Source organism: Aegilops tauschii, chromosome 6, assembly GCF_002575655.3.
Source record: "Aegilops tauschii subsp. strangulata cultivar AL8/78 chromosome 6, Aet v6.0, whole genome shotgun sequence".
Taxonomy (NCBI): domain Eukaryota; kingdom Viridiplantae; phylum Streptophyta; class Magnoliopsida; order Poales; family Poaceae; genus Aegilops; species Aegilops tauschii.
Window position 1 is genome coordinate 93,060,811 of NC_053040.3, and position 23,551 is coordinate 93,084,361.

Below are 23,551 nucleotides of genomic sequence, written 5' to 3' on the forward strand. Positions count from 1 at the left end.
GGCCCAGTCACTTGGGCAGGCTGGCCCTCGTGGACCGGCTTGGTCGTAGCGTAAGCATGCATGATGGACCGGTTTCCGTTCATTTTTCCTTTTGTTTTTTATTTAGTTTTCTATATCTCCTTTTCAAAATTAAAAAATACATTAAAGATGTTAAATTAGTTAACTAAATTATTCATGCAATATAGGAAAATGTTCAGCAACCTCTAAAAAGTTTCATGGTGAGTGCGGCAAACATTCGATCTCCGCCCATTAGGTGCATCCCTCTGCAACAACATTCATATTGCCCTCAGCCCTTTGCAACACGACCTTTGTTGCACTCTGGTTTAAACTTTCTTTTGCCATTGCAACACGCCCTATGTTGAGACCACAACATGACTTGTTGCAAACTACATTTACCCACTTCATTGCAACACGGCCGCTGTTGTGGTCGTCACCCACGCAGCATCATTGCCCCACACACATGGCAATCCTTGAGCATTGTCATAGCCTCGAGGTTGCAACAACATCGATGTTGGAACCAATCCACCACAAGAGCGTCCTTGCTACAGGTCGATGGCGAGCGGTGCGGCATCGAATCATTGATGTTGCAGCAACCGACAAAAATGGTGGCACCGGCATCCTTGACATTGCAAGCAGAAGGATGTTGCTTTAGCAACATCGACGCAGTGTGGCGACGTCACCCCTCCCCAACTACAAAAACAACGGGCATCCGCCATAGAGGAGTGATCCTCTTCTTCATGCTTGAGGAGGGGAGGGGGTGCAGCAACATCGAGTGAGGGAGCATCTACGGAGATCTGGCAGTGACGCAAGCGAGGATCAAGAGAAGCATGGGGGATTGGGAGGGCGAGGGTGACTAGAATAGAGTCTGCCCTTTATGTGAGATCATAGGATCAACCCTAAAAAAATCATATTTAGACAATCCAAAAACTTCTGAAACTACTTAACAACATAACTATGATGTATGTCTACAACTCCAAAAAATCAGTTCAAAACTTGAATTAAAATTAGAGATAACAAAATGATTAATTTAACTATGAATAGTGTGATAGTGTCAGCTTTGATGAATAGTATTTGACACTATTCACATCCGATTCTATATTTTCGTTTCTATAAGTGTAGGTCGAATTAGTAGCTAAATTTTTTTGAGGTTGTACATCAAATATTGATGTGTGTCTGTAAAGACATTCAAATTTTTGGAACTTGTCTTATATTAAAAAAAAAAGACCTCATTAACTTCGAGGAGGTCATCGGTTGGCCCAGCAGCATAGTGCGAGCAGGGCTCCCAGCAGGAGAGCCTGACCCGTTTGGGAGAAATAGAAAATAAAGTTAGCCACATCTTTTCAAAGTCGACGGTGATTAATTTTGAAATTATCAAGCCGGTGATAGACAACTATTCAGGTTTCCCTCTAAATTCACACGCGACTAAAATACGCACACGGCGAAGTCTCTGCCCAGGCTATACCGGAGCGACCGGTGCTTGATCAAGCGGTGCCATTTGCCGGTGTGGTCGCCGCGCACCCCTCCACGCGGGTGAACAACGCGAACGTCTCTGCCTCGTCGGTCCAGCAGCAGCCGCAGAAATCCGTTTGTAGGCGCCGCGTCTCGTAGAGCTTGGCGACGCAGAACCGGCCGTTGTTGAGGTGCAGGATATACGACTTGACGTCGCGGGCCCCCTCCGGCACCGAGAAGCCCTCCCACACCTGGTCCGCTGCCGGCGGACGGTCATCATGGAGGGCGGCGGCCAGGTCGGAGGCGCAGACGTGGCTGTCGTCCGCGGCCGAGAGGCCGAACAAGAGGCCGCATTCCGGGGCGGGCACGTCGCGTCCCCGGAACGGCAGCGCCCAGTCGCCGGCCTTGCTCCACGCGCGGGTCGCCGTGTCCAGCCAGTACGTGCGCCATCGCCCTCGCGGTGGCAGTCCACCGCGTGGCAGGTGATCTGGCCGGAGCGGTCCCCGTCGTCGCCATAGCCGGGGGCGTGCACGTAGGGCGGCGGCGGGAGGGAGCGACGTGCCCAGTCCTAGAGCCTGTCGTCGTACATGAGGGCCTCGACGGATCTCCGGCCGGTGCAGTCCGCCCGGGGGAACGTCTCAAGCACGTAGGCACTGCCCTCGTCCTCGGACTGGAGGCCGTCGACTGCGACGGACACGACGGACCGGCGCCTGGGCGGCGTCAGGCCGGGCAGCGGGCGGACAGCGTTGGAGCCGTCAGCCGTCGTCCTAGTAGAGGCGCCCCGGCCCATGTGGTCGACGGCGGCGATCTTGTCCCTGCAGCGGCCGAGGAGCGTGAAGTCCATGCTCCCGGACGCCAGGTGGAAGCTCGTGGTGGGTTGAGGCAGGCACACGGCCTCCACCGGCGCTGGCGAGTCTTGGCAGTAGTGGAAGAGAGAAGAAGGGTCGATCGATGCGGTGCAGCGTGTACCAAGGGGATGGCGTGTGCAAGTAGTTGTCGACGACCAGATACAGGAACCGCCGGCCGAACCACGTAGCCATCGTCGTCCGGTCCGGCTGGATACAGATCCGATTTGCACGCCCTCGATCGTCTTCCTCTGCATGTCTAGTTTTTCCTCCTACCATGTCAAAGGAATTTTTTTTAATCTCGCTAGGGATTAAATTCCTAGCGCCCTCTTCTAGCATCTCCCATTGAAGATGCCCTAAGGGGGTGCTTTTTTTTAACTTGCAAGGAACTTGACTTTTTTAGTCCCAGGGTCTAAAGAAAAAAGACTCTCCAGTAGAGTCTCTTTCTTGTCCTTAAAAAATCTCTCCTGTTTAATTACATAGGGACAGAGTAACTAAATCGGCCTTGCTTTATAAAGACTCGAACCTTGATCACCGTCTAAAGCTAAGTCCATGATCACCTGCGCGGTGACCAACTTCCTTGTACTGGACTCGTGTATCAAGCTAGCCACCACCACCATTTGCTATAAAACCAGAGGTGCACCCACGGTTCAGATCATCGCTCGCCTCTCTCATACACCAAAAGTGCAGCACACAATGGCATTCCTCACCGCCAAGCGTTCGTCCGCCGTGCTCCTCCTGCTCGGCCTGACCGTGTCCCTGGCGGCGAGCCGCGGCGCCGCCCACGACATCGCCGCCATCCTCGCCGCACGCCCGGACCTCCGCGAGTTCAGCGGCCGGCTGGCGTCCACGGGCCTGGCGTACGACATCGACCAGCGCAATACCTCCCTCACGGTCCTCACCGTCGACAACGCCGGCATGGCCCTGCTCAAGGCGCACCAGGATGGCAGTAGTGGAAGAGAGGAGAAGGGTCGATGCGGTGCAGCGTGTACCAGGGGGAGGGCGTGTGCAAGTAGTTGTCGACGACCAGATAGAGGAACCGCCGGCCGAACCGCGTAGCCGTCGTCGTCCGCCGGCTAGATACAAATCCGATTTGCACGGCCTCGATCGTCTTCTTGTGCACGTGTAGTTTTTCCTCTTACGATGCCAAAGGGATTCTTCAACACAATAGCTGCGTACTTGAGATTTTTTTTATCTCTCTCTTAATCGAAACTATGAGGGTGTTTGTTTATAGGGATTTATTGGTTTAGGGACTTAAAAAAGTCCCTATAAATCCCATCTAAACCAAACAGGATGGACTTATAAAAACTTAAAGTGAGCATTTGGGACTTAATGAAATAAGACTCTTAAGAAGAGTCTTATAGAGACTTATAGTTGTAATATGGTCTTTTAGTCCATGTTAAGTCCTATGAACCAAATAGATAGGAATTTTTTAGGGACTTGGGACTTATAAGTTGGGACTAAAAAAAGTCCTAGACTTATGAACCAAACAGGGCCTAACCCACGTGAGATCGTAACTAAATCGGTACTTGATCACAGTCTAAAGCTAAGTAAACACGACACTAAGCTTGTACTGGACTCGTGTGTCAAGCCAGAGCTAGCCGCCGCCATTTGCTATAAAAGCAGGGGTACGGTGCACCCACGGTTCAGATCATCCCTCGCCTCTTTCACACCCCCAAAGTGTAGCACACCATGGCATTCCTCACCGCCAAGCGTTCGTCCGCCGCGCTCCTCCTGCTCGGCCTGTCCGTGTCCCTGGCGGCGTGCGGCGTCGCCGCCCACGACATCGCCGCCATCCTCGCCGCACGCCCGGACCTCCGCGAGTTCAGCGGTCGCCTGGCCTCCACGGGCCTGGCGTACGACATCGACCAGCGCAACGCCTCCCTCACGGTCCTCGCCGTCGACAACGCCGGCATGGCCCTGCTCAAGGCGCGCCGCCTGCCGCGCGCGACGGTCCGGCGCCACCTCTCGCTCCACGTCCTCCTCGACTACTACGACCAGGCCAGGCTGCAGAGCCTCCCGCGCGGCAGCTCCGAGGTCGTGTCCACCCTGCTCCCGGCATCCTCCCGCCCCGGGGCCGGGGCCAGCGGCAAGGTGAGGATCGTCGCGCCCGGGCCCGGGCTCGGCGCCGGCGAACCGGTGGCGTTCCTGCCCATGGGCCTCGGCCCCGGCTACTGGCGCGTCGCCCTCTTCGTCAGGTCCGTCTACGAAGCTCCCGCCGACATATCGGTGCTGCAGGTCTCCGCCGTGATGTCGGGCGGAGGCCGGCAAGAAGCTACTGATTGAAGGCGCGGCTCTAGGCCGGCGCCGGCTACCCCAGGCTGAATTTCGCGGTTCTGCTGGCAATCAAAATAATGGTACTGCCTGCTTGTGTGTAGGTCGATTGATTGCGACCATGTGTGATGTATTGGTGTTTCAGTTCCGGCCTCGATCTTGCCTATATGTCAGTGTTATTGGGAATTTGCAGAGTTACAGTATCATCAGCACTCCATCTCGTGATGTTTTTACGATCTCATCGACTGGAGTATCTGACAAACCAATCTATAGAGGTTAATCATTAAAAAAAAGAATCATGTGTCATAAAAATCGTATCATACAAAAAACTTTTTTCTGAATACGAATTCAACATGTAGTTTCTTGGCAAATAACCCGCATCGTATTCATTGGTAGATTAATAGCCAGACTTGAGGCTCAAAATACGTGAGCGCGGCATATAAACTGGGACGGAGGGAGTACAGTGCAACACGGTGTTTGGAGAGACTGAAGTTTCCTCGATGATGGTGTATCTTTCGCACATAACACGCCAGCATCATTGCGCTCGAGTGTCACACCGTGTTCACATCAGCTGCAATGAACATACATACACTTGTGCCGGTTCCACTGAAATCACGCTGTGCGGATTACCGTGCCGATTCCACGGAGCTTGCAATGTCCACGCTACCAATGGCCGAAACTACCATGCATGTGATCGGTCGGTCGAGTTTCATGCCCAGCTTGCCTTTCCTGACCGGGCATAGCGTGTGCAGTGAGACTGTACGCTAGAGTGGTAAGCCATGTTTGGAACGGGCCTCCTTTCCTTGGAGGTTTGCCTCTGCCATGGTCGCATGTGGTCGCCCTTGTTTCATTCCATCAGTTTTGCCTGGATCCAACTGCACATGCTAATTCTCATTTGTACTACTAGGTAGGTACACGTACTGGGCACTGGCCGGCCGTTGCACCGGGAAGAGAAGTTGCTGAAAGTAGTACTAGTAACGTTGAGAGGAAACGCTGGTGCCGGAAACTGAAACTGCCTAGCTAGAGACGAAAATGGCTAGACACGTAGTACCCGATCCCGATGCATGGCGTGGCGTGGAAAGGGTTTCACTACACTTTCCTTGCATTGCACTAGTGGCCGATGTAACGGACGGAGCTTGCATTGGGTCTCTACCTCGGTCCATCATATGCATGGTTTTCTTTTTCAATCTTGTGAAATCTCCAAGGCCTCTTTCCTTTGGTTTATCATTTTTTTAGAGAAAAGAGGATTGCCCGACTTTATAGATAAAGCCATACCGATCACGTAGAGACCCAGCATAGTTCGACACCAACCCATAGTCTCACAAAACACCCACACAGGGCACCATAAAAGACATCAGTTTTTAGACGGCACACTGGCCGGAATAAGATAAAGGGCCACGCAGCAAAAGAGAGGCAGCTACGACGAAGCGCCATCGGCTGAGGATGATAGCAAATTGGCAGACGCCCGCACTTCGTCAATCAACATCTCCAGGCCGTCACGATCCGCCGCTTTAGTCAATAATTACCATTGCTGCAAGAGTATAGACATTTTAAACAGAACATCAGCAGGTTTGTTAGGGAAAATACCCTCGATAGTAAACATGTTCCGAATAGTCCAAAGAGCCCAGCATAAGGCGCCCATTCCGGTCCAAAAAAGCCTCCTGGCCCGACCATTCAGGCCATCCGTCATAGATCGAACATCAGCAAAGGAGCCGGGGTTCCAAGAAGTCGAATATCAAGATCGGACACAACCCCAAATCAGCAGGGCTAAATCACACTTAAAAAAGATGTGGTTAGTGTCTTCGAGAGAAGAGCACAAAGCACAAAGAGCAGAGCCATGCCCATTCTTTTTTGAATCTGGTCAGCCGAGGGAAGCCGGCCGCTAAAGGCCTGCCAGAGGAAAATTTTGATTTTAGGAGGGACCCTAGCCAACCAAATGCGCTTGAACCTTGGGGTAGACGGGCCAGAGATAACGCGACTATACAGAGACTTGACCGAAAACTTCCCGGGTGAGGTATGGGGCCAGGAGACGGAGTCCGCCTCCTTCAAGAGCGCAGGAGACAAAGCAGCAAGACGATGCCAGTCACCCAACTCTTCAGGAGAAAGTGATGTCCGAAATCCCAGGTCCCACCCGTTGTGCGAGAGCTCAGAGATTGAAATCTCAGGGTTCGGGCAATAAGAGAACAAAACTAGAAAAGAGGACGCCGGGGGGCATGCGGAAATTGGTAGGCATCAATCTGCTATAAAACCAGGGGTGCACCCACCCACGGTTCAGACCATCGCTCGCCGCTTCCATACATACACCAAGGGCCCAGCATGCAGTACCAGTACACAATGGTATCCTCTTATAAATTTGATGACTGGAAATAAATTCAACCATATAAATCAGGTTATTTTGGAATTTCAGCACAACAGAGCAGATTACAAAGTGTTGACAGAAAACCCGAACAGATTACCAAAGTGAAATATGACCATTTCATACTGCAGCCTCCACTTCAACCCAACCAACTTGATATTTTGAGTATAAGACTATTTCATTATTCACCTAGGTAGCATATATCCCACTAACATAACTGAAGCCGAAAGATATGCATGTATATCCCACCAGCATAACTGAAGCAAAATATAAAAAAATTGCATTTCTCCTGAGATTTAGAATCTTTTACATGGTATCATGGATATGTATGTACTCAATCAAATTACAGAACCACAAGAAAATAATAAGCCTGTCATTGTAGAGAGGTAGAGCATCATATATAATTAAAACAATTGTATGGATATTTCCAGATAAGTATATGCATCTCGAGAGAAATGAAAACAGATAAATCCACAAAAAATAACCATGAAGAAATGAATGTTGTAAAGCACATGAAAACAACAAATTCTCATGCCGATAGAATAACTCCGCTAGTTAAGTTCTACTAGGGGACAGAATTGCTGAAACAGACCACCAGCCAATTCACAAACTCTCCCTGAAACAAGCCTACAGTTACGAGATCATATCACGAATGCATGCTTCAGCAGGACCTACTGCATTGCCGGAGTCGGTGTCTGCAAGGCAGGTGGTCAATGCGGAAGCCAGTCTTTGGCGCAAACAAGTGCCTCCACGATTTCAGGACGAAGCGAGCTTCTATAGTCGTCAAGCATGCGGCTTCCTGTTACTGCAGAAAATACAGAGCTAGCCGTGGTCACTGTGGACACCGGAATGGCCAAGACATCACGTGCCATCTTCGAGAGTGTCGGGAACCTGAGCGTGTTAAGCTTCCACCAGTTGAGAATGTCAAACTCTTGGGTACTACGTGGCGTCAGGGACTCTTCCAGGTACTGCTCCAGTTCAGATTTTGAGGGCTGGGTTGTAGCAATCTCAGAAAGATACATATCGAAGTCCAGAAGACCATCACCGGTGGAAGGTGGAGTTGTTTGAGTATTATTCCCGCTGGCAGATTGTTCAACATAGACTGGTGGCTGTGCTAAATACTCCTTATAAAGCTCATGCACTGAATCATTCACCGCCTTAACATACTTGGCTGCCTCGACGCCATAGATTTTCGAGTAACTGAACTCAACAAGCTTCATCTTAAAACGCGGATCCATCACAACAGCGACGGCTAACACGAGGTTGCAATCTTTCCAGTACTTGTCGAAACTCTCGTGCACATCTCTAGCAATGCTGCTGACAACTGGATCCTCATGTGCTGCGGCATTTGCCAGCTCTAGCTGAAGTTTCCAGGCTTCATGGAAAAAGATGTCTGAAGTTGGGTTTGCTACTGCCATGACGCTATGAGCCGAGTCATACAGCAGCTTCAAACAATTGCTGGCAGCCTCAACCTTTTTCCAGTCCTCGGCTGAAGGTGCTTCATTATAGTTATCATCACATGTTTCTAGTATAGTGAAAGCCTGCCTATAATCCAAGGCAGCCAAGAGCATCAGATAGGTGGTGTCCCACTGGGTTGTAACATCCAGACAAAGGGTCTTGGTACCAGGGATCTCCAGCTGCAGAGCAATCTCAGCAAACTTTTCGTCGTGACTATCAGAGGCTTTTATGAACTTTATGCTTTCACGGATACCGGAGATGACACCATGGACTGAAGCTATCACATCCTGTGCAGCTGCATTCAGGATATGTGCATAGCACCTTACAACAAATAGCTGGCCCTTAAGCATGACGCCGTTCTTATTGGAAAGATGATCTCTCAGGTTTGCACTGTAGATATCATGAGATGGGCAATCGTTATCCAATGTGATGGCGAGTAGCTTCTCCCTCATGCCCCAGTCAAAAAGGCTTCTGCTGATAGCTTCAGCAAGTGCATCCTGCGAATGAGGAGAAGCAACCATCGTGAAATTAAGCACTCTTCGATGCACTCTCCACTCCATGTCAATAAACTGCCCCGCAATTGACACATAGCCAAGAGTCTGACTAGTTATCCATAATCCTACGGTGAGGCTCATCCTTCCAGGCATAGTGCTTAATGCTTGCAGTAGGTTGTGTTTTTCTTTCAGATACACAGCATACACTTCTCCCTCCATTGCATCAACGTCTGACAACTTGAAACACGGTTGCAGACTACCAATAAGAGCGCTGAAGGCTGGCTGTTGAACAATATGAAGTGGGTAGTCATGCAAAATGATGAGCTTTGCCAGATACAAGCTGCTACGTTCTTGATCAAATGTAGCGTTTGCAGAGCCATTTCGCCTGTAACGCCTCTTAGAAGGGCGTTCTATGGTACCCTCACCATCATTGTCAGCCACTTCTGCTAAAGGCAATGCCAGTTCCCTCTCTTGGTTTTTGATAACAGGACATGAACCCTGTATAATGTGCCTTTTGAGATGACTAGTACCTGCAATTTTTGAGCCAGAACTATATGCAAAGGTTCCTTTGCATAAGTTGCAGCATGCAATTCGGCATCGCTTATCCCCAGGCACATGTTGAATGGTGAAGTGCTCCCAGACTGGTGACTTCTTTTTCCGGCGTCTTGATGAGGTTGGTGGGTTCACATCAGCACTGACCAATGCATTACCATGGGCCATCTCATCACCATTGACCATGTTGTTAACTTGAGCCATCACATTACTATGGATAATGTCATTAACTTGAACCATCTCATCACCGTGGATCATCATCTCACTACCGTGGACCATCTCATTACCACTGATCACCATCTCATCACCATGGACTATCTCACTCTCTTGAACCATATTGTCACCATGGAGCATCTCACTGCAATGAACCACTTCACTGCTACTGATCATGTTGTTCCTGACAATCATCTCCCCATCATGCAGCATTGCATTGTCATTGCTCTTTGGTTCACCCATGCTGAGAAAGACTACCTGATCGATCCCAAAAGCCTGACAATTTGGAATGATTGATCAAATAAAACCATGTCAGATCTAATCATCTAATGTAGTCAAATTAGATCACTTGGATCATATCATAAATAAGACTAAAATAATTCAATTTAGATTCAAAACATCACAGACAGACTAAGGGATCTTATACATAACTTATGTCAGACAGTTTCCAGTGCAACAAAAATTACTCTGGTTCAAACTGAATGTTTGAGATTCCAAGCAGAACAAAAAAAAATCTATAACAAGTTTGAATAGGATGATGACATTTTCAGTCATCACTATTTCTCCTAGCAAGGCTCTGTCATTTTCTAGAAAAGAACTGTGACAACCAGTATAATGCATATAGAGACAACACAAGTGTGAATATATCATTGAAAATCAAATGGAAAAGGGGATCTATTGAGAGCCAGGAAAACACTGGAAGCAGATCAATAAATTTGCTAAAGGAATCATAACAGGAAACAAGATTAAGGTGTAACTGGAGCAAGTAGACTACAACTCGAATGATAAATTTCCGGATTTGTAGAAGGCGGGGGTTCATTGGTGTTATGATCAATCAAACACTATTTAAAGGCGATAAGATAAGCATAATTTATATGTCTAAGTGTGTACAATGAAAGTAACCAATATAATTAATCTAATAAAATATGTTCGGCCCGATCATCAAGAACTACATTTATTTATTAAGGCTCACAAGCATTTCTTGAGGAATACTGAGGCAAAACCCACTTCTAAAAGTTCACAAGATACGCCCGATTTATATTCGCATTTTACACACACTAGAAATGGCTATAGAAATATTAAAATAATATTCAGTAATTAATCTGATTTCTTTCACAAAGAGTTTACGTTGCTAGCCTGGCTCGGTCAAAATACTCAAAGTGTGACTTATACATAAAAAGTACCTTGATTGAGCATATTAACCAGTGTCACTAGCTAGGTAGAAAATTGAGGACAAGAACACCAAGTTCTAATAAAGTCTCTCCCAAATGACCGATGCAAAAACATACTAGTTGGCATCTTTATTCCCTATTTAACCGACAGAGAAGTTTGTTAGCCACAACTCAGTTCTTGAATATTAGTACAGCATTTTAGTTTTCCTGGTTCCGTGTGAATTTGAACATCTACTTGAGTGAACTGGTAAGAAGGGATCAGTTGGTGAAACGTAAAACTTCAAATTCATGCGTATGTACATTGAGTTAAGCTTGGATAAACTTGTGCGGTTGAAACCCTGCACCGTATCAAGCATCTGTCCATAGATCAGAATCAGACCCCCCAACAAAACACCAGCCATCATGGCGTCTCTGAGATAACGAACTAGGAGTACAAATGTACACTCCCAAGTCCCTTAACCACGAACAAGAACAGCCCGGCCGCAGAATCGACGCCGGTGGCGAGGGGATTCTGGAACTGGCAGCACATTGGGCCAGGAGCGCACTGCCAAATCTTGTGCCCTCGACTGACAAACCCTAGACGAATCTGAGCTCCTGGCCGCGGCGCTAGAGAGAGGGGATTTGGAAAGGTTTGGAGAACTTACAGGAAGGAGGAGGTGGTGGTGGCGGCGGCGTTCCGGACGGACCAGCGAGGGCTCGGCCCAAGAAGCGCCAAGGCCGAGCAAGACGCAGCAGATCTGGGCGACGCCACGGGTGGCGGAGGTGTTGCGGGAGACGCTTTAATGGGCTCACGGGTCGCAGCCCATCGCATCTAGGGTTCCAACTTCCAAGTTTTTTTTTAAGTTTCGGGCGCCACGACGCACCGGCCTGACCGTGGGCTCCTGGATTGGGTTGGGTGGAATCTCTTTCTCGGAAAAAAGAAACTGTTTTCGTACCTCTAAAAAAACTGTTTTCGTCTCAAAACGTATCTTCATAAATTATTTCTTTTTTTTCGGAAGAATTCTTGTATTACTCAATCAAATCACAGGTACTTAACAGCGTCCAAAACGATCTCGGGTCCTGACCCAAGCCATACAGCAGTTCGGCCTTGAGTCCTCCCAAAGTTTGCCAAAATATGACTAGAATTATTACAACTTCGTCGAATATGAGTAATACAAGAACTACGTTCGGTCATACTATCTTTAATCTCTCTAACAAGAAAGGCGTATTTTGATTTGTTTGTATAAATTATCTCTACTAGCAAAAAGGCCCGTATGTTGCAACGGGTGAACAAAATCCTTGCACGTACCTAGCGACACATAGCTCAAAAAAAATACCTAGTGACACATCAGTCTTGCCACTTCTCCCGTTCGTGGATGGTGGTCATGTATTCCACCTAATCACGGTAAATACTTATCCCATTCGTCGATGGTGGTCATGTATATTCCACCTAATCACGGTAAATACTTATCCCGTTCGTCGATGGTGGTCATGTATATTCCACCTAATCACGGTAACATGATCAATTCCATGGCGATGAGGTTGGCCATCAGCAGAAGTTTCAAATTTTTCCTAAGAATATCAATAGTCATGTTGCGAATATGTCCGTGCGTTGCAACAGGTGAAAAACTATTATCCCCACATGGCCACATCCTCCTACTAAATGAACACGTTGTCCAAGACTTAAGAATCAGGCTATGGTGATGTGGTGGAGATAATTTTTTTCAATTATATGCCAAAATGAGATAAAGACATTTAAAAGGTAACCGAGACTAAAAGGCATACGATGTTATGATCGCCTAAGTTCATGTTAGCATCCACAGGTAGTCATTTTTGGTCCTATAAAGGCAGCCTCCATACACTGCAAGCATCAGAGTCGATGTCTCCAAGCTTGACCTCCCTCCAGCCTTAAAGTACATCTCCAACAAATGAACAAAGTTAGATTAATTGGTCTCACTTATGAGCGCTAGTGATGTTTATTAATGGACCGATAGTAAGCAAACCGATTCAAGACAGCCGAACAACAAAAATGATGAGTAAAAAAATCAAATCGTTGTTTGGGAGTTAATTAAAATGAAAAACTAAGAACAAACCAATACTTGAGAAAGAATTGTAATGCAATTGAGGGTTCGCCTTAGGTAAGCCTTTTTTCTACACCATCTCAGACAAGCCTACTCGTCGAGAGCTGCCAACGTGTGACATGTGATGAGGCTAACTTTATGCGAGCTCGCAGGGGATTGATTATTGAACGACAGCCAGTTTTTTTGTGTTTCGGATCAGCCATGCAGGTGTGCGTCAAGGTTTAATAGGAGCAAATGCCACGAGCCAGCCAACACCAGCACGCAGAGCTCCTTTTTAGGCACGATCCCCAATCCCTGTCGTCTCTCCCGATCCCCTCGAGCTCACCCACGCAGAGTAGAGGAACCGCGCTCGATCCCGTGCGCCCAGCCACCCCGCCGCCGCTGCCGACGAGCATATGCTTCCATGGGCGGATCTGGGCCCCAGGCAGCCCAGGCAATGGCCTGGGGCGTCACAAATTTCCCAGCCTATATATCTAGAGAAAAAAAACTGGCCTGGGGCACAGCCCACTTCATACCCCTGTTGCTGGGCCATTGGCCAGCCCAATAACAAAAAAGTGAACGAAAACAAGAAAGACAGAAGGGCCTATGCTCTTGGTACGTAGCGTACGAGACTCTGTTTTGACCAGAAAAGGAAGATATTTTGACGTAGCGTAGTAGCCCGTATTAGGCTAGTTGATGAAGAGATTTCTCTTGCTAGCCACTGTTTCCAAATCCCAATTTTTCTTGCTAGTTTTCTTTTGCGGGGAATTTCTCTTGCTAGTTGCCACTGTTTGATGCTTGATTGAGAAAAGATCTTTAATTCTTAATGCTTTTCCCTTTTCATGTTGTATTCCTTGGTTTTGTAGTTCTGCAGAGAACATAAATGTGGAATCCGGTTTAGTAATTTACATTTTGCATTTGTTATTAAACCAGCTAAGTTAAAAAAAATTGCCTGAATGCACCGACTTGCAATTCTAAATTTATACTTTTTTTGGGAAATGTTTCGATCTATTCATCTCCAATCATGTCAATAAAACATACACCATATATAATAAAAATTACATCCAGGTTCATAGACTACCTAGCAACGACTTTGAAACTGAATTTTCAGGGGGGGGGGGGGGCGTTATTTTTTGACCCTTAGTTTCTCGCCTGGGACGTCAGCCAATCCTGGCTCCGCCACTGTATGCTTCGCTGTCCCTTCCTACAACCTCCTCCACGGCCCTTCCATCCTTTCCCCTTGGCCTTGCTGCAACTTTCCCACGCTTCCCTCTCCATCTTGCTCCTCTAACCCCCACTGCAGCCAATCCTTTTGTTTTCCCTCTGCTTTCTTGATTTCTATGGTGGCTTGTTGATTTTCCAAGCAGCTCGTATATAAACTGGTGTAATTCGGTGTAATAAAGTGAGGTGGGACTATTTGAAGGATGAACGTTTGTGGAAGGACCGATCAAACTTTTGCAACCAGGATATATAGACGAACTAATCTAACATGATGAGTTGATCGAGGCTGGTTGCTCCCCCCCAATCGATATATAAAAAAGAGAGCAATGCAGGCCCAGCGGGCCCATGGAGAGGACAAAAAATATGATTAACTCGGATAGAAGAAATAGTTTCGGGACCAATAAACAATACACATGGGAACACAGCCAAGATGGTAACCATAGCGAGCCTCCACCCAGGCGAGCAAGGATCGAACCTCCATTAATGTTTTTTCTGATTTGTTTTTTTTATTGATTATCGATTCATATCATAGGAAGAAGCGCATTATGACACACGAAGAAGCATATTATGACGGTGAACCCGACGGAAGCAATACGTGCTTTATTAATACTAGCGAAAGAGCCCGTGCGTTGCAACGGGACACAAATTTTAACTTATTAATTCCTCGAGAAAGGATGAACGGGTTAACTCTGCATCCTTTGAATAGTAATGCTTAATTTGTGTGATGCTTGAATTGGATGGTGAACAACAAAAACTCACCTCATCTCTCATTTTTCCTAATGTCTATCCTCTGCTAGCTTCATGAAGATGACCTCTTTGAATACTCTACATAGTACCTGTAGAAAGCAAATAATATGATTAGTTTTGGAGAACAATAGTTGGGTAAATAAAATATGATGCTACTCTTTTCATTACAGAGTGATGTGCCAGTGGAAAGTACCCATATGCATGTCTTCACTCTTAACAATCTCATGCCACGATTGCATTCGCAATCTAGGGAGAACTTTTCTCAGATAATGGGGAAAAGATCAAACTATCAGATAAGATTTATTTTTCTCTCTGATGAATTTTTTGTAATAACGAAAAAACTATCATAAGATCTCTTTTCCTGGTCTGGTCAATTTTTGTAATAATGAAGCAACTATCAACTATTGGATGAAATGAATTACCCAAAAATATAGGGAGAATTATTTGAGTGAAGCTATAAGAAATGAATAAAATCATCCAGTAAGTTTTTTCTGATTTGTTTTTTTTATTGATTATCGATTCATATCATAGGAAGAAGCGCATTATGACACACGAAGAAGCATATTATGACAGTGAACCCGACGGAAGCAATACGTGCTTTATTAATACTAGCGAAAGAGCCCGTGCGTTGCAACGGGACACAAATTTTAACTTATTAATTCCTCTAGAAAGGATGAACGGGTTAACTCTGCATCCTTTGAATAGTAATGCTTAATTTGTGTGATGCTTGAATTGGATGGTGAACAACAAAAACTCACCTCATCTCTCATTTTTCCTAATGTCTATCCTCTGCTAGCTTCATGAAGATGACCTCTTTGAATACTCTACATAGTACCTGTAGAAAGCAAATAATATGATTAGTTTTGGAGAACAATAGTTGGGTAAATAAAATATGATGCTACTCTTTTCATTACAGAGTGATGTGCCAGTGGAAAGTACCCATATGCATGTCTTCACTCTTAACAATCTCATGCCACGATTGCATTCGCAATCTAGGGAGAACTTTTCTCAGATAATGGGGAAAAGATCAAACTATCAGATAAGATTTATTTTTCTCTCTGATGAATTTTTTGTAATAACGAAAAAACTATCATAAGATCTCTTTTCCTGGTCTGGTCAATTTTTGTAATAATGAAGCAACTATCAACTATTGGATGAAATGAATTACCCAAAAATATAGGGAGAATTATTTGAGTGAAGCTATAAGAAATGAATAAAATCATCCAGTAAGTTTTTTCTGATTTGTTTTTTTTATTGATTATCGATTCATATCATAGGAAGAAGCGCATTATGACACACGAAGAAGCATATTATGACAGTGAACCCGACGGAAGCAATACGTGCTTTATTAATACTAGCGAAAGAGCCCGTGCGTTGCAACGGGACACAAATTTTAACTTATTAATTCCTCTAGAAAGGATGAACGGGTTAACTCTGCATCCTTTGAATAGTAATGCTTAATTTGTGTGATGCTTGAATTGGATGGTGAACAACAAAAACTCACCTCATCTCTCATTTTTCCTAATGTCTATCCTCTGCTAGCTTCATGAAGATGACCTCTTTGAATACTCTACATAGTACCTGTAGAAAGCAAATAATATGATTAGTTTTGGAGAACAATAGTTGGGTAAATAAAATATGATGCTACTCTTTTCATTACAGAGTGATGTGCCAGTGGAAAGTACCCATATGCATGTCTTCACTCTTAACAATCTCATGCCACGATTGCATTCGCAATCTAGGGAGAACTTTTCTCAGATAATGGGGAAAAGATCAAACTATCAGATAAGATTTATTTTTCTCTCTGATGAATTTTTTGTAATAACGAAAAAACTATCATAAGATCTCTTTTCCTGGTCTGGTCAATTTTTGTAATAATGAAGCAACTATCAACTATTGGATGAAATGAATTACCCAAAAATATAGGGAGAATTATTTGAGTGAAGCTATAAGAAATGAATAAAATCATCCAGTAAGTTTTTTCTGATTTGTTTTTTTTATTGATTATCGATTCATATCATAGGAAGAAGCGCATTATGACACACGAAGAAGCATATTATGACAGTGAACCCGACGGAAGCAATACGTGCTTTATTAATACTAGCGAAAGAGCCCGTGCGTTGCAACGGGACACAAATTTTAACTTATTAATTCCTCTAGAAAGGATGAACGGGTTAACTCTGCATCCTTTGAATAGTAATGCTTAATTTGTGTGATGCTTGAATTGGATGGTGAACAACAAAAACTCACCTCATCTCTCATTTTTCCTAATGTCTATCCTCTGCTAGCTTCATGAAGATGACCTCTTTGAATACTCTACATAGTACCTGTAGAAAGCAAATAATATGATTAGTTTTGGAGAACAATAGTTGGGTAAATAAAATATGATGCTACTCTTTTCATTACAGAGTGATGTGCCAGTGGAAAGTACCCATATGCATGTCTTCACTCTTAACAATCTCATGCCACGATTGCATTCGCAATCTAGGGAGAACTTTTCTCAGATAATGGGGAAAAGATCAAACTATCAGATAAGATTTATTTTTCTCTCTGATGAATTTTTTGTAATAACGAAAAAACTATCATAAGATCTCTTTTCCTGGTCTGGTCAATTTTTGTAATAATGAAGCAACTATCAACTATTGGATGAAATGAATTACCCAAAAATATAGGGAGAATTATTTGAGTGAAGCTATAAGAAATGAATAAAATCATCCAGTAAGTTAGTCCACATGAAATCAATGAACATACTTCTCATGTCGCTGGCAGATTACCTTTGATAAACTATAAGCAAATAGTTATAGTTTTCTTGTCAAGAAAGGCAAACAAAATCCATCAGAAGACGTTAACTTACCATAGAATTGTATGTTTGTGTATCTTGTCGACAGAAGGTCTTAGCAACTGTCAAGTTTGGCAACTAAGCAGTGCCAAGTAATTTACTTCATAATTATGCACTCTGACAGGTAGCAATAGCAAGGTATTCCAGCGTTATTCCCTTTTGAATATAACGTTGTCACCATCCCTTCCATCCGTCCTCTGATCTCCCTCTCCCGGTGATCAACATTATTAGAATTCAGAATAGGACCAACAGTTTCTTACTTTACTGAACCCGAAAAACCATCGAGCGACCAGAGGCACAGCCACACACGCACACACGCGGATTCCATCGCCATCAATTTTCTTGAATGGATAGATAGATAGTACACTACATCATCCAATACTAAAAAGTATTAGTGGTCTTCCGCTCTTCCTTGTTGAAGCCTTGTCTGAAGTACATCTAGCCCCCATCAACTCAAAGGAAAACAAAAGAAGAATTCAAAATCGCGATTGCTGCTATCGATCACAGTCATGGCTCTTCACAAGCTTCTGCCGGCCTCCGTGCAGCCGCCCTGTAGAGCTACTCCACCGCGGCCGCGCACTTCGACGGCGGCGCAGCGAGGGCAAAGGCCAAGCCGGTTGGCTACCTCGGCTGCTGGGATGATCGGGCTATTGTTGGCGCTGGGGCTGCACACGGCGCGCCAGCAGCTCGCAAAACATCCGCCTCGACAAGCTCAAGTTGAGATTGTGGGCTCGTGGCCGAGGTAGCGGACCTTGACCTCGCCCTCCATGACACCGAGCGTTTTCATGGCAGCCCCATGTTCCAGATGGTCGCCCACGTCCGGGACGATCGCTCTCTCGCCGGATCTTGGTATGGTGGCGGCGATGGATCCGTGGAGGTTGGATTTTTCTGCGGGGTGGGAGATGAGAGAAGAACGTGCGTGTTGACCGACTTAGGAGCGGAGGACGTGTTCGGATCTGTCTTGTTTTGGGCCTCTGATTCGTCTTCTAATCGGTCTCTTCGTTCGATTTGTTTGTTGGGCCGAACACGTTGAAGCCCAATATGCTGTAGGTCGCTTGTGTTCGATCTGAGCGGATGGAATTTCGATGGTAAGAAGCAATAGTATCACCTCGGATATAGGTGAAAAAAACTGAAAACGTAAATTCATGGGAAGAAGCGTATTGTGACGGTGAATCCGACAAAGTCAATCCGTGCTTTATTATTAGGGAGAGATGTAAAGATAAAGATAAAGATTCATTCTATAAAAACTCTTTGTCTTCCTAAAGATTTTTTGGTTTTGTGAAACTTTGTGTAGATTTAGATATAACACGTATCTACAATGGTGCAAAAATTTAAGGACGCGTTTAGCGGGCAAACAGCCGCCCGTTAGCACTGCGTGGCGGCCGGTTATTTTAAGAATTTTTTTGTCCCCCTTCCTAATTAAGAAAACTTTTCACCTTGTCCTTAAATATCTGCACAGCTATCCCTTCGGTGCATGTGTTTTATTCTTTGGTGCATTTAATTCGTGATTTCAAAAATTAAAAAAGCATAACTTTCAATCCGCGTGTCGGAATTAAGATCCATTTTCACCGCTGGAATCTTCGTGATGTGCTCTTCGAAACTAGATCCCGCATGGATATGTTTTGACAAACTTTTTTTGTGCAATTTTGTCCCCGTTTTGTGCAACTGACTAGTCGTCGATGTGCAACTACCTGACAGAGATGTGTAACTTTTTTCGTACACCGTAGACGTGCCATTTTCCTCTATGGTACCTCCACCCCAAACTGCCTGCTTTTCAGTGAGATGTGCAACTACGTTGCTGCTCAGGCCATGCAATTTTTACTAGTGGCACCACCCGGTACTACTCTCCAACAGTGAAATATGCAATTTCGTCTGCTGCCCCGGTACCCTGGCCAACTGCCTGGTAGTCAGTTGTGCAACTGTGTGGCCATGCATATGCGACCGTGCCGACGAGAGTGTGCAACTCCGCGGTCATGCATCAGCACCTCCCACGATAATTCATGTGCGACTATGCGGACGAGATTGTGCAACTCTATATCCATACATGTGCAACTGTGCCGATGAGAGTGTGCAACCCCGCGGCCATTCGTGAGCACCTCCCACGTCAATTATGTGCGACTATGCGCACGAGATTGTGCAACTCTGTGGCCATGCATGTGCGACTATACCGACGAGAGTGTGCAACTCCGCGGCCGGGCGTGACCAGCTCCCATGACAATTCATGTGCGACTATGCGGACGAGATCGTGCAACTCTGTGGCCATGCATGTGCGATCGTGCCGACGAGAGTGTGCAACTCCGCGGCCATGCGTGAACACCTCCCACGACAATTCATGTGCGACTATGCGGACGAGATAGTGCAACTCTGTGGCCATGCATGTGCGACCGTGCCGCTGAGATTGTGCAACTCCGCGGCCATGCGTGAACACGTCCCATGACAATTCACGTGCAACTATGCGGACGAGATTGTGCAACTCTGTGTCCATGCGTGTGCGACTATGCCGGCGAGAGTGTGCAACTCCGCGGCCGGGCGTGAGAACCTTCCACGATAATTCATGTGCGACTATGCGGACCAGATTGTGCAACTCTGTTGCCATGCATATGTGCCTGCGTCGACGAAAGTGTGCAACTTCGCAGCGGGGCTTGAGAACCTCCCACGACAATTCATATGCGACTATGCGGACTAGATTGTGCAACTTTGTGGCCATGCATGTGCCAACTAGCACTACTATGTGTTCAACAACAACTACTGTGGATGCCAACAAAAAAAATAGTAAACAGTAGATCAACTTAATACAACTTTTTTTTTTGTTGCCAAAAGCAGCTGATAACAAACAACTATTGGATCCCGTCAACCATGTTTCCAAGGTGATTGAAAATAGCTCCGATAGGGCTGGGCATGGAGGCAGGGGAGCAGAGGAAGGGGAGCATCGCTCAATCTGGAAACGCCACCGGCAAGGGAAAGAAGCTGAGGGTAGAAGGGAGAGGATGGGCACGATGTTGGGAGCAGGGAGATGGGGGATGACCAGCGCGGCAGCATAGTAGGAGATGGGGGGGCGGCGTATCGGGAGAGAAGACCGTCGAGAGAGGAAGAAGGAGACGCTACACAGATCTGGTGCGCTCGGACTCCTTTTTGTCGGCACCTGTGCCCGCACGAGGTCATCCGACGGTCCCCAGCCGGCCGCTCGATGATGCGAACTCCGACGAGAGTGTGCAACTCCGCGATCGTGCGTGAACTACTTCTCGATGAGAGTGTGCAACCCCGTGGTCCTACGTGTGCGACTATGTCACCGCGCGTGTGCAACTCTCGCATGCGTGCGTGAGTTACTATGCTGACAAGAGTATGCCGCTCCACGGCCACGCTGTGCGACTATGATGATGAGAGTATGCAACCCTGTGGTCGTGCGTGTGCGACTGTGCTGACGAAAGTGTGCAACTCTGCAGCCGCGCGTGTGCGACTATGCTGCGAGAGTGTGCAACTTCGGCAGCTGCCCTACCCAACTACGCGGCAGTCAGTGTGCAACTCCAAAAGCATGGTTGTGCAACTTTGCACGGTTTTACGACAACCGCAGAATATTGAAATGTTCAAAAATTTAAGCTGGATATTTGATATACCCACAGATCCATATCAACAACCACAAAACATGAACCACGTCAAGGGAAGAAACATGCTTTAGTACAAGAGTGTTCTCTTCATAGTCTGAATTCTCTTTTTCTTTTTGAACACCTCATAGTCTGAATTCTTGGTTGTGCAGGAACTGTAATCCACTGAAACTACCTAGTATTGGAAGTTGGGCATTCCGATGATCACCACGTTGAGCCGTTAGCGGGTTCGTGTAATCAACAAACCCAGAAATCAGGCATAGAAAATCCCTTTGCCTCCGCCACTAACCCCCTCTCTGTATTAGTATCTTTGCAAAGCTTATGAAACTGACGCATATAATGGCGTCCATGGCGGCTGCGTCCATGGCGTCCAACACTCTGCACGGCCGGCTGGTGACTCCTCCTGCCGTCGTGGTTGTCGGGAGGTTCGCCTCCCTCTTCTCAGCCTGCGCCATGCTCGCCGGCACGCCCTTCTCTCACACACATCTCTGTGGCCGCCGTGGTCGGGAGCGTCAAAAATTGAGGGCAACCCAGCCTGGGATTACACCGTCCTCCATGGCCAACAACGCCACAGCAGCCCGGCCGTCTAGCTGCGCTTCTTCCCGCGCTATACCCCGGTGCACCAGCACAGCGGCCCGCTGTTCGCCGCAGCCTTCCCGTCGACTTGGGGCAGCGGGGCGTTCGACCAGGGGTGGCGGCGCGGGTTGATCTGCAGCAGCGGAGGATGCGGTGGACCAGTGGCAGGAACGGCTAGGCAGAGGGTGCGCCGGCGACTACGCCGACTGCCATGGTCGCTCGCGCGAGAGAGAGGGGAAATCAGGGGTGGGTTGGTTGTCGCGTAGTGGCGAGCGCTAGGCACGCGTGAGAATACGGGCAAGATCGAGCGGACAGGAGCCGGCCGTTCGTTCTGCCCAAATAATGCGTAAGCACTTTTTAGATTTTAGAAAAATTTAATCCCAGATTTCAGACAAATCTCAAGAAAATAAAATAAGACAAACCACAAAGTTTAATGTAAAATGGCCACAGATCTGGCCGTTAATGTAAAGTGGGCCCTGAATTTCACCTATTTCCTTTATCATTTGGCAATTTCATTTTCTTCGATTGGATCAGAACTTTTATAGTTTGATGTTTGATGTCGATACTATAATCTTTTTTTCTATAAACTTGTAAATAAAATAACTCAGTTTTTTCCCGGAGAAACTTGCAGTCTATTCATCATCTTGCCATGGCAGTATAGAGAACACTTGAAGTAGCAAAAATTACAAACAAGTTCATGAACCATCTAGCGACGACTACAAGCACCGGAGCGAATCAAAGGCGCGCCACCGTAATGTTCTCATAAGACCACTGCACGAGAACAACACCCGTCACGCATAAAGAGAAGTGTAGACCGAAAGGATCTAGACACAATACCAAAGTCTGAATCCAAACAAATCCATCGAAGGCCAGCACCGACTGAATCACGCGAGATACACGGAGACACACCTTCATGCACCTCAGATGATGGTAGACGCATCATTGAAACGGGGATCAACGTGGAAGACATTATTCCTATTAGGGGACATCAACATCGTCACACAGCCCAATCAAGACGTTAAACCAAACAAAAAATTAGGGTCCATCGCAGTGTGCGTGGCGCGGTCTTTTCTTTGTACTCCAATGATACATGACTACTTCATATGTGGCAGTTCAATCATTTATGCCAATGTTATCGACTGAATGATTTATGCCATTGTTTTTATTCTTGATCAAGTTTATTTATTTTTTCTCTGATATTGCCTTGTAGATACAGTTAGCAATTTTTCCTGTGTCAACCAATTACAGTCAGCATTACGACCAACATCTTTATGAAATGATAATTATACGGCAACTAAACGTGAGCTACTTTGTTTCTTTTTTCTATATTCTGTATACGTCAAGATGAGCTGCCCGACTTCGGTGAGGGAGGGGCAATGAGGACGGCGTCCCTTCAGCTCGCTCCAATGTTTGTAGTCGCCGTTAGGTGGTTTACAGATCTGGATGTATTTTTATTTTGGTGTTCTTTGTACTACGTTGACAGTTGATGAATAGATTAAAGTTTTCCTAAAAAAAAAGATAAGCTGCCAGTTCCCACAAAAAAAAGAGATGAGCTGCCAGCTCATCTGCTACAAAAATGAAGAAACACTACAAAGGTGTCGGGATAAAAGCATTTAAATTTTATTTTAATAATCTTCTACTACATTTTCTTAACTGTGATTGTATACTCCGTGAAATTATGGACACTCATTTTCTCGTACTTATTAGGTTCAGT

The 23,551-nt window shown here is 46.2% G+C and overlaps 2 protein-coding genes across 2 annotated transcripts; one reads left to right on the forward strand and one right to left on the reverse strand.

Moving 5' to 3' along the window:
• The first annotated feature begins 3,986 nt into the window (after positions 1-3,986).
• On the forward strand, positions 3,987-4,580 carry LOC109731604 (fasciclin-like arabinogalactan protein 1). Its single transcript, XM_020290779.3, has one exon. It carries the CDS (start codon positions 3,987-3,989, stop codon positions 4,578-4,580), a length of 594 nt encoding a protein of 197 aa, XP_020146368.3.
• A 2,663-nt stretch (positions 4,581-7,243) lies between these two features.
• LOC109731617 (zinc finger BED domain-containing protein RICESLEEPER 2-like) lies at positions 7,244-11,579 on the reverse strand. Its single transcript, XM_040392018.3, has 2 exons — positions 11,458-11,579; positions 7,244-9,917 (listed from the first exon to the last, which is right to left on the reverse strand). Exon 2 carries the CDS (start codon positions 9,882-9,884, stop codon positions 7,635-7,637), a length of 2,250 nt encoding a protein of 749 aa, XP_040247952.1. The 5' UTR covers positions 9,885-9,917; positions 11,458-11,579; the 3' UTR covers positions 7,244-7,634.
• Positions 11,580-23,551: the final 11,972 nt, after the last annotated feature.